The 12,402-nt window shown below is 36.8% G+C and overlaps 1 protein-coding gene across 1 annotated transcript in view; it reads left to right on the top strand.

Moving 5' to 3' along the window:
• The first annotated feature begins 355 nt into the window (after positions 1-355).
• Positions 356-12,402, top strand: part of zgc:113516 (uncharacterized protein LOC541449 homolog) — a 39,371-nt gene continuing 27,324 nt past the window's right edge. The window contains exons 1-3 of the mRNA XM_037682561.1: positions 356-496; positions 7,360-7,622; positions 11,047-11,199. Coding sequence (XP_037538489.1) covers positions 356-496; positions 7,360-7,622; positions 11,047-11,199 — 557 coding nt within the window. The remainder of the gene's footprint in view (positions 497-7,359; positions 7,623-11,046; positions 11,200-12,402) is intronic.

The raw sequence follows: 12,402 nt of genomic DNA, 5'->3' as shown, positions 1-12,402 counted from the left end.
GCTGGTTAATATTTAAACTGCAGCGGAGGAGTTGAAGATGTCCTCAGGGACATCGGCCTCTGATAGGCCAGCGGTGCTTCTGCTGACTCAGACACACAAACAGGTGATTTCACTGACGCACAAATGCCACTGGTAACTCCTTTTATCAATTTGATCAAGTCTGACTTTGGGATGTTTTAAGTTTATTCATCCATCACTGGACTACCATGACTTACGATCCCACCAGTCCGACTGAAGTTTTAAGCAAATGTTAAATTTACACTGAATGTGTAAACAAAAATTGTGGGAAAAAAAACTTAATCAGACATAAAAATTATTTTGTGTAAATTTTTATTTTTAATTTTTTTGGTGTAAAATGGACAGCGGACTCACTCGTTTTAAAAATCAGCTTCTCCATGTGGACATTTACATTGATGAACTTGAACCTCGGACAGGAATTTTTAACCTTCTGAGCAGACTTCGTCCTCACTGGAAGACGCAGGACATTCAGATGAAGGTATGACAACACCTGGCTATGTTGGTTTGAATTAGAGATTCATGATCATGGTAATAAAACTAGCATTTTAGGTTGCATATCACCTTGCAGTTAAAGTACTTATATAAAAGATCTTGTGCAGCCTAAGCTCTCATAGTATACGACTCAGTTACTACCATCCTACATTTTAACTCAGTATTTATAAAAAATGGATGAGTTACAGCCATCTTGAAGCAAAAAAACATCAATGGTAATTATCTGTAGCTGCTAATCCATTGATTACTTTGAGTTTCAATAAAATATGTCTCCTGGTTCACAATAAAATTTGCTTATCGCCAACACACAAGGAGATACAGGGAATTACGTGAGTGAGTTCCAATCTTGGTTGCAGGAATTAAAAATAAATTAATGACATTGATCGTTAGTATTCTCATTGGCTAGAAGAAATGCTTTTAAGCTTAAAATTTAATATGTAATTTCAAATTTGTGATTAAAATTGTAGCAAAACTTGGAAATTTCCTCTGTTCGGTCCTTTAAAATATATCAGAAATGTTACTAAAATATAATTCAATCAAGTCTGATAATTGTTTACAGCTATATATTTATCTTTTTTTAGGTTGACTGTTGAATTTATCTTAAAGCATAGATCAATTTGGATATTGCATAATATGAAATTATGATTATTCAACAAAAGCATAAATCTATAACAATCATTTTGTTGCTAAATCGCCTTAATTATTAAGTAATTGTCCTTAGAATATGTCTGCCAAAATTCAGGCCCTGTTTATACGACAACAATCCAATGAAAACTGAATGTTTTTCCCATTTCCATTAACACATTTACGTGAAAACGTTCTAATTCCAATCTCTGTTTACACAGATGTGTAAAGGATGTAATTCCCCCACCACGCCACTAGATGGTGCTACGTTCTTTGAAACTTGAAACGCTAAGTGTGCATGCGTAAAAAAAAAAAAAACGTTTTAAATGTTCTAATGTTTATCTCATAAGAATAACAGCATAACAAAAGCCCAGGTGATGTCCAAACTGAAAGCAGTCTGGGGAAATTAGATTTATAGATTTATAAGAGTCAGAAGCGCAAACAATACTCTGGCATTGGCGATAGGCCTGTCACGATAACAATTTTTGCTGGGCGATTAATTGTCTCAGAAATTATTGCGATAAACAATAATTTTATTTGAAATTTGACACTAATGGATAATTATTGTCAAATTTAAGAAGAATTTTTTTATTTGTTTTGCTTGTACCTTTTTGACCACCGGATGGCAGTATAAGACTGTTTGAACTGAAGGATAGTGAGGGAGCGAGCGCTGTCTCATTAAGAAAAATGGGAGGGAGGCCCCTTGACGTGACATGGGTTGTCTCTCTTCAGTTCTTAAAATGGCAGACGCTCGATGTGGTTTGAGCTCTTTAGCAAAGCATTTTTCACACAAAGCTTTTAATAAATAAAAAAAATCAGTAAACAAGTTCTCAGCTTCTTTTTGCAAATAATTTTTTTTTTTTTACACAAAGGCACGGGTTTCAACCATGAATTTTGGAGCTTCAACAAGACGGAGGTTTTTTCCCCGAGGTCGGCCTGTTAGCTAGTAGCTCGTATCTTCTCAGCTTAGCTGCTTTTAATAATCCAAAAACTCGATTGTGGATAGTTAAAATTGATTTTAAAAGAGAAAAGAGAAAGGGAGGGGTCAGTGAAGAACACCGGAGTTGAGCTTTTTGTCATCCAGTGTCTTCAGTAGAAAGAGAGAGACGCAAAAGCAATAAAGGCGATAAATCAAAATGAGGTTGATCATTTTCATTCATTATGCGATTAATTGATTTATTGCGACAAGCCTAATTGTTGATAGTTTCTTCTTCTGCGGATTGCAGAAAGCCATTATGTTTGTGTCATACTGCACATGAGCCAGGGATTCCCTGCCAGAAAAGATCTATTTTTTCTGTTTACACAACGGACACCGGGACGTTTTTGAACCGTTGCACTCTGGAACCCGTTCTCAAATTGTGCCGTTGTCAGACGAAACATTCGCTATTTTTGTGTAAATGAACAGTAGAAACAGCACGAAATTCTTCCATTTTCACCAGAAATTGTTTGTGTAAACAGGGCCATAGGCACATTTTTCACAGGTCATCGACACAGCTGACAGGATACTGTAGAAATACGCACGCACATTACAAGGTCATATGTTATTAAAAACTAGCATTAAACATGTGGTTTAGAAATCATTCAACAAAGTTAAGTCGGGTCTTCTGGACAGATTCAATAAATAAATAAATAATTAAGAACTTTTTGAACATTCAACAAAGTCCATGCTCACTAATCCAGGTATACAATCCAACATTTTTCAGTCAGGTCATTTGGACAGTTTCTTTTTTTGTGCTGAAACGTTTCGCCTTCGATCCAGAAGGCTTCATCAGTCAGACAGAAAAATGCTGGGTTTTTGAACATTTGTTTTCAAAAACGTTTTATTTTTTTTAAATTAACACTATATTAAAGTATTCAATGTCTTGCCCAGAGACACTTAACATGTGGCTGTTGGTGGAGTCGAACCCCCAACTGTCCCAGGAGGACGACTGCTCTAACCACTCATCCACAGCTGCCCTGATTTATAAAGAAGTCGTCTCAGGGCACTGTACAAAAAACTTTCCATACTTCATCAAAGCCAACAGGTATACAGATAGAAGTGTTTGAAGCCAGACGTCGAGTAGCTTGTTTTTTTTGTTTTGTGTCATTAGTTATGTTGTAATTTTTCATGTTAACTGTATTTTATCTTTTGTAGTTGCGTCCTGCAGTGGTTGAAACAGTTTTTGTGGGTTTGCTTGGACTATTATTATTATTTTTGCCATATTTTCCCCCTGGTTTTGTAATGTAAGTGAAGATAAGATAATTAATGATCTAAAACACGCTCTGACATTGTCCAGGCAGGGTTTGATTCAGCAGCTTTCTTTGGCTTATCTCAATACATAACTTATACAACTCCCTACAAAAAGTTTCTGTTTTTCACTTGACAGAAAATGAAGCCAAAGGAATAAAATGTTCTCCCTGAAAATATTAAAATAAAATAACAAGTTTTTTCAAGAACACAAGTGATTTAAGACAAACTGAGTGACTGCTCACTACGCTTGATTGAAACTGCTACAAGTAAATAAATATAAAATGAGACCTGTAAATGTGAAATGTTAAAACTAGAACTGTTTATTCAGCTTATGACGGCTATATTCATGGATTTCACTGTTAACTGTTACATAAAAAGTATTTGCACATTATTAAAATGCTCATTTTTTCCCACAGTGAAATTACATTTTAAAAATGAAATTATGCATGATAAGACACAGTGTGTGGTGCTATAAAATCATCATAAACTACAACCAAAGGATAACTGAACATGAAAAGAAAAATTTGGAACAGCTTTTTGGTTTTTATAAAACATCTATGACCCTAGACTAGGCTCATGTGCAAACACAAAGTCCAATTTTTCTGAGAAATAGGGTTTATGTTTGTGAGGTGACTGTACATTGGGTGGGTGACCTCTCAATCTGCACCAGGTCCAGCAGTGTACACAGAGGAGTTTATGTTTTTTTTCCTCTTCAGTCTCAAAATTCACATAAATGAAGCATTGTGTTCGTCAGGTGAAGGACAGACAGTTCCTGATGTCACACCGGTGATTTGAACTGAGCTCTGTAGTCTGTGAAATGTCCTATTTGTCTTTTTTCTTTGAAAGACTATCATCAATCAACCTTTATTTATACAGGTAAATCCCATTGAGCCTCAAGGACTCATTTACAAGAGAGACCTGATAAATCATACTGATACCTGATCATGATACTACAAAGTAGATAATGTTACAATATGTAAACAAAAATCTGCCAAAATGTGGATATTCTTTGGTGGATCTTGATGGAGTCTTCAGGAGCATAGCAAATGGTTCCTCACTGGGCTGCGACTGGGTGGTGAAAGACATTTTCGATGGAGACTGAATGAACATTTTGCGATTAATTTACTCGCAAGCGTCTCAGAGACGTGACTCACTCAATGTGGAGAGAGCTGCCACGGTGGGTACAAAGCAAGCCAAAGTGAGTCCAGAGTGGATGTGAACAAGAAAATGATGAGTATTAGTAAGAATACTGTTTTGCAAACCAGGCATAAAAAATCAGGTGGTGATTTTCAAGAACTGGTCGTTGAAAATGGGATCATGTAACCTGCTGGTCTTTTGCCACAAATACTCAAAACTGGGTAAGACTATAATGGAAATGGGGATATTAGTCATGGCACAGTGGCTCAGTTGGTAGAGCTGTTGCTTCTCAGCCAGACTGGTTCCTGGGCGGGGACCTTTCTGGTTCTCTCCGTGCATACGTGGGTTTTCTCCGGGTACTCCAGTTTCCTCCCACTTACCAAAAACGTGCATGTTAGTCTGATTGTTAACTCTAAATTGTTCCTAGGTGTGTGTGAGAATGAATGGTTGTTTGTCTCGTTTGTCTCTATGTGTAGCTGTGATGGACTGGAGACCTGTCCAGGGTGTCCCCCGCCTCTCGCACAGTGACACAGTTGGATGTGGGCACCAATAAAGGAAGAAGTGATTAAAGTTAATGGATGGATGGATGTAATGAAAATCTGTTTATGATCTCACAACTTTTATGAAGTTTTGAGTCAACTTTCTGCAGTTACTACTCAGTTAAATACAACTTTAGGAAAGTCATAGACTCCACAAAACGTGAAAAATGTCCGACTTTTTTGGGTGATGGTTTATTTTCATAGTCCCAGTCTATTGAGGTCCTGGACGGAGCATGGGGGCATGTCCTGGCAGCATATTCTTGACACAGTGGCTGTGCACACCCTCATGACTTGGTTGTTGAGAATTTGAAGCAGGATTAATGTCTTGGCTATGTCCCAAGCATGCCCACACACATTATGATAACGGTGAACTAGCATCACATGATTTTCTAGTAGTTTGCACCAAGAGAGTCGTCCCAGTGTGAGGCTTGGTCCAAGGTGTAACTGTAGATGTATGTAATGGTAATGTTGTGGTAACATGCTGCTGATATATAGAGTATGGTCAGCCTTTAGTCTCAGAGACCTTACTTTGTAAGTACTAAGCACGGCAGCATCATGTTCGCCCTTATGCCAAAGAAGGTTTTTCAAATTTTCTGTGATTCAGCCACATTAATGGGTATTGAAGAGGGAAGCAACATGGAGCTGTGGTTAGATCTGTAGCCTCACAAAAAAAGGTCACAGGTTCAACTCCTTCCTGGGACCTTTATATGTTGAGTTTGCATGCTCTCCATATTCATGTGTGCATTTTGTCTGGATACCGGTACTCGGGTTTCTTCCCACAGACCAAAGACATGCATGTTATGTTAATTAGTAACTCTAAATTGTGCCTAGGTGTGAGTGAGAGAGTGAATGGTTGTTTGTCTTGTTTGTCTCTATGTGGCTCTGTAATGGACTGGAGACCTGTCCAGGGTGTATTTCGCCATTTTCCCATTGAATGCTGGAAATACACCAGCTCCACCATGACTCAATGAAAAATCAAGCAGAGAAACTGGATGAATGGATGGCAGTCATGGATACCACAGTGGTGGCATCATCCACTGTGAAGGATGCTATACCTTGAATGAAGGAAACAAATACAATTAAAAAACTCATCTGAAATTATCTCAATATAACTGATTAGATTTTAACATAAATTAATTTTACATGTAGTTTATTAAAGTTCCAAAGGTTTACCTAAAGTAGAATAACAAAACCACAAAGCATAAATATTTTATTACTTTTTTCTTTTTCACATTATAATCTGCTCCACTGATACTTTATTTTGATAATACAATATAGTAACAGTTAATAAATTAGGGAAAAGATGTTAAAAGAACAATAGACATAAAAAATGGGATAAAAAAAGGAAACTAAACACAATATTAAACCAACTCCACAGTCCTTTATAAATAATAAATCAAATGTCAAGGTGGCCATGTTTGTTCAGTCTATCTAGATGAGAAGCTGTTGTGTTCAGATCCCATCTGAAACTGAGGAAATACCTAAGGGATTGTGGCTCAGAATGAGAAATCGCTGAATGACAACAAATGTCACAGAGAGCCTTTGCAGAAAAACAGTGATCACTGTGGCCTGCTAATATGACTGTTCCTTCTCAGGAAACTTCAAACGACAACAAATATTTAGTACTGCCACTGATCATTTGTCCATGTAGACTGAAGTAATAGGTGTGCCATAGCACATTAGTTGAGTTATCCAAACAAAAGTCAGTGACTCCGTGGATTGGTTGACCTATCCCGCAAGCTTTAATTTGCAGTCAATGACAGAACATGCAGTTCATCCTCACAAGCATGATCATTTTTATATTATCAGTGTTTCATTTTGAACATTTATATTGTAAAGATAACTTGTAAGTCTTAGAAGTTGAAGTTTCAGGATGTTATTGTAGGGATTGTTACTTTCCTGCTCACTAATCACTCTTTGCAGCTTCCTGAGTGGCAGTGCAGCATTAGTGATCACCAGCTGTTCTTGATTCTGGCAGATGAGACCCGGTATTTAAGGCCATGTGTTCCTGTTTCTCACTGCTGGAACTTTTCATGTCATTCGTTTCTGGTTCCTCTTCTTTGATACCCTATCCCAGACTGCACAGATGTATGAAACACTGCAGATAGCTACTGAAAACTGCAAGAAATGGACAAACCAGAATAAATGAAACAAGCTACTTCTTGGACAAGATTCTGTTGCATCTTAGTAATTTTTCTATGATGATTTTACAATGTATTAATGATGAGTTTTGTTTGTTGAGTTAATGGTGGTCCTTTTGCATTGTGCTGGTACTTTATGCAATCATACAGTAACCCTTAAACTTTATTTTCCTTCCAGGCATTTACAGAAGGCATCACCAACCAGTTGATTGGCTGCTTTGTGGGCTCACTCCAGGAGCCCGGCTGTGTTCTAGTGCGGTTGTACGGCAGAATGACAGAGCTCTATGTGAACCGGGATCAAGAGGTGGAGATGTTCCAGGTCTTCCACGCCCATGGCTGTGCTCCTGAGATCTATTGCAGCTTCCAGAATGGCATCTGCTATGAGTTTGTCAGGGGAACAGTGCTGGATGATGAGCTACTCCGACAACCCTCCATCTACAGGTCTCTCCAATAAGAACTATTCAAACTGTTCCTGAAATCATCAGAAGTCATTTGAGCAGAAACTGGGTGAAAGGAGTTTGTTCTTTTGGGGGGGGATTTCTTGATTTGCATTGTTACAATTTGTACAAATTATGGACTGGAAATAGACTTGTTTATACAACTAAATGCTTTTCTTTCTCATCCACTTCACTCTGTCTTCTGCATTCTCTATTTTCACTCCAATTACCTCCATGTCCTCTTTAAATGTATCTTTATATCTACTCTTTGAACTTTTTCTTTGTCTTTTTTCTGGTGTCTGCATTTTTAACATCCTTCTAATATACCTACTATCCCTCCGCTGGACATTTCTAAACCATTAACACATTTTCTGGCCTCTCCAATGGTGTTTTTCAGTTGTTCAACCCTTGCAGTAACTCTATTGATCTCATTCCTAATCATATCCATCCTTGTCACTCCCAAGGAGACTCTCACCATCTTTAGCTCGGCCACTTTCACTTCTGTCTCTTGTCTTTTTGTCAAAGACAAGTGGAGCAGCACTGCTAAGGACCATCCACTCGATCCTGCCTGAACCCATGCCTTTACCTTTTTACCACACTCCCTGATTTCCAGGACCATTAACCCTAAGTACTTGAAGTCCAGGATCTTTGTGATCTTTGCAACTTGTAGTCTCACTGTTCCACCTGCTAATTCTCATAGATGCATGCTCTGTATTGCCACAACAGACTTTCATTCATTTTCTTTCAAGTGCATACCACTACCTCTCCATGTTCATTTTATTTTTAGTTCCATTCTCACTATAGATCACAATGTCATCTAAAACAACATAGTCCATGGGGATTCTTGCCTGACCTCATGTTTTAATCGGTCCATCACCAGAGCAAATAAGAAGCGGCTCAGAGCTGATCCTTGATGCACTCCCATCTCCACCTTGAAGCTATCTGTCACTCCTACAGCACATCTCACCATGTCCTGCTGTCCTCAAGTCCTGTACCAGTCTAACATACTTCTCTGCTACTCCAGATTTTTTCATACAACACCAAAGCTCCTCTCTTGGCACCCTGTCATATGAAATTATTTCTGACCCTTTCAGTACTTCAACAGCATCCTCAAAGCAAAGATGGCATCTGTGGTGCTCTTTCTTGGCATGAAACCAAACTGCTGCTCACAGTCACCTCTCGTCTGTCTTGCTTCCACAACTCTCTCCCAAGTCTTCATTGTGTAACTCATCAACTTAATTCCCCTGTAGTTGTTACAACTCTACATCACCCTTGTTCTTAAAAATGGCCACCAGCACACTTCTTTGCCATTTCTCAAGCATTTTCTCACCCTCAAATATGCCATTGAATATTTGGAGAGATGACAGTGAGGTTTTTGACTCAAGACATTTTCATACCTCCACTAGTATGTCATCAGGTCCGACTGCCTTCCCCTTCATTCGTCCCAAAGCTTTCCGGAATTCAGTCTCACTAATCTTTCTCACTTCCAGGTCCACAGTTTCTAGGACCTCTACTCTTCTTTTTTTTTCATTGTCTTCATTCATTAGCTCCTCAAAGTACTCCTTCCATCTTCCCATCACACTTTCCTCACTTGTTTGAACATTACCATTCATATCTTTAACAAGCCTAACCTGCTGCACATCCTTTCCAGCCTGATCCCTCTCTTACTCCCTCTGCATCTTAAACTTTGCAAAAGATACTTTTAACAATGACCTTTTGATTTTTAACAATCAAACTTTTCTGCACTAAAATCTGCAACATGGCTAAACATGTATTTTAGATTCATAAGGATAATAGTAGTTTTGATGGTTTAAAGCAAATATTTGTTTCTTCCCCAAAGATCCTCAATAATTTTCTGACCAAACACATTTCCACTGTCTTATCATTGGGATTAACCTTTATAAATAAAGAGCATGCATCAGGATATTTATAAATAAAGGTTAAATGGAAAAAATGATCCAACCTAGATGCCTCTGAAGTCAAAGAAGTTGCTGCTGACTCTGGATAAATCATTTTTCTTTATCAGTATCCAAGTAGCCTTTCACAAATATGAAGTTGGTTTTCTTATGCTTGACAAACGTACATTAGTTTTGTCTTGCCCCTATTATCCTTAAATAATAGTTTTGATATTCCTGTTTTAGGAATACGATTATGCATATGAAATTTAGTTTAACACGTTTTTCTTTTACACATAGAAATGCCAAATAAATGGCAATTCTTATGTTTTTTTATTATGCTTTAAATAGTTAATTTTTGCACTTTGTGTACAAAATGGAGAACCGCTTTTCATTTTTGTTCTGTCAGAAAATAAAGTTTTTGTGAAAATTGCTTTTGTACGAAACCAAAACTAACACTTGCCTACCAACATCATCTGTTTTAGGTAACAAGGTTACCAACTAAACATGTTGTGATGTTTATGAAATATATTGTAGGCCTAAATGTTTTTTTAATAAATCATAAGTTAACAAGTAAAAATCACAGAAATGAAAAATTTACATAACATCTAAATGCCTTTTGACTCCAGTTCAATTTGAGCTTCAAACTAAAATATCCTGCCACCAAGTTTTTTTAAATAAAGTTTTACTGAAAAAGACAATCTAATCTTCTATTTAACATGTATTATTTATATACAAAATAAAGAACACTATTGTATATTTATCTGCCAATTTATTTGCACAATAAATTGCCAATATTTTATGTTATAATGACTAAGATTCAAAACGATCTGATATTTCAGCAAGTTAATAAAAAGCAACAATATGCAATAAAGATTATATATATATATATATATATATATATATATATATATAGTAATTCAGTTAGATTACTTTGATGTCAAATTTAAATGACAATCAAATCAGTCAAAATAAATGGTTTCTCCTAGTCATGAGGAGCTTTGTGTAAGAAGATTTTATGAATTACTAGAAGTTCATTGACTTTGCGTGGTAAAAAAAAAAACATCTTCTGTTGATTGTTGGAGGTCAAGTGCACACGCTTTATTTGTTCATTTCATGTCTTTTGTGTTGACAAACGCGTTTTCCTATAACTTTATCTGATTCTCTTTTCATGTTGAGAAATGTTTGTTCATGCCCCCTTTGTCAGCCATTACTCTTATGTAACAAGTCAGTGTTGTTACTCACAGGAGGACACAACACAGTCGGTCAAGGCTGAGCAACCAGGGCCACGAAATGCATTAATCACTCCTCTTGGTCTTGTAAAATCAGTAACAAAAACCCACAGCACTTTATGTCATTGCTGATATGCTTCAAGAACAAAAAAAGCAACCCTTTTGGTTGAAAGGTCACATATGCAGGGAGCAAAATAAGCATGTTAAATGGAAAGGGAGTTGTGCTCCTGCTCTGATAATGGTTGTTTGTGCAATAACATCATTGGCTGGAGTCGTCTGAGAAAATGTCTTCTCTCTGCAGATTGATCGCAGCCGAGATGGGAAAAATCCACTCCATCAAGCCAAAACGTGGCGTGCCAGCTGAACCTCTGCTCTGGACTAAAATGTCCCACTTTCTCAAACTGGTACAGACAAACATAAACATCGGCCCAGCAGAGCACTGGAGCACCGTAAGGTAAAATGTAAACCATGGAAAAAAAAATGTCTCTGAAATCAGCACAATCAAAAATACAATAACATTTTTTGTAAAATAATAACTTCTATGGTTTATTGAGATGTGCGACTTACAAAATAAATAATAATAAATGGTGGTTGAGAAGAACCAAACTGTTTTAATAACTAAACTTAATCAGGCAGAAAGACATGATTATGTTTAGATGAGGATCGGACAATAAATAGGATAAAATCAACAGTCTAAGTTCTGGAGAAGAGGCTGAATGGAAGATGTGAGCATGGACTAACAATGGGAAACAGATGTGAGAAAAGCTAAGATCGCTGAGGAAAACAATAGTTAAGAATAACATGATCTGACCTCAGTAAAACTAAAGCCCAAACTGAAAAATCAAACCAAAAATGTCCTGATGCTCCGTAATCCAGGTAGATGCATCAGATGAGGTTGAGTCAGGTCCTCTGGACGGATTATTTTTGTTGAAACTGTCTGAAGACTGAAAAAGTCTTTTAGATAAAAGGTGAAACGTTTCAACAAAGAAGAATTCGTCAAGAGGGCCCGACTCAACCGTGGACCTGGCGCCAGAGGCGGGGCCGGACCAGCCCATTCAGGTATCCCCACCCCCACCCCTATGACAGATTTCAACACTTATTGTTGAACCTATGCAATGTATTGGCTCAAGACAACCAGCAGAGGGTGCTGTAGGCGATTAAACTGAACTTTTAGAGGTGGTAAAGAAGACAAACTAGTTTTACAACCGCTAATAATATCACAAGAAGAAGGAGAAAAAGGTGAAGAAGACACTTTGATAAGACAATATGATAAGATAATATGATAAGATAATATGATAAGGTAATATAAGATAATATGATAAGGTAATATGATAAGGTAATATGATAAGATAATATGATAAGGTAATATGATAAGGTAATATGATAAGGTAATATGATAATGTAATAAGATAATATGATAAGGTAATATGATAAGATAATATGATAAGGTAATTTGATAAGATAATATGATAAGGTAATATGATAAGATAATATGATAATATAATATGATAAGATAATATGATAAGGTAATATGATAAGGTAATATAAGATAATATGATAAGATAATATGATAAGGTAATATGATAAGATAATATGATAATGTAATATAAGATAATATGATAAGGTAATATGATAATATGATCAGGTAATACGATAA

Source organism: Nematolebias whitei, chromosome 10 (genome assembly GCF_014905685.2).
Source record: "Nematolebias whitei isolate Nwh7 chromosome 10, NemWhi1, whole genome shotgun sequence".
NCBI classification, from domain to species: domain Eukaryota; kingdom Metazoa; phylum Chordata; class Actinopteri; order Cyprinodontiformes; family Rivulidae; genus Nematolebias; species Nematolebias whitei.
Note: the sequence above shows the minus strand (reverse complement) of the source record. Positions and strands in the feature narration are given on the sequence as shown.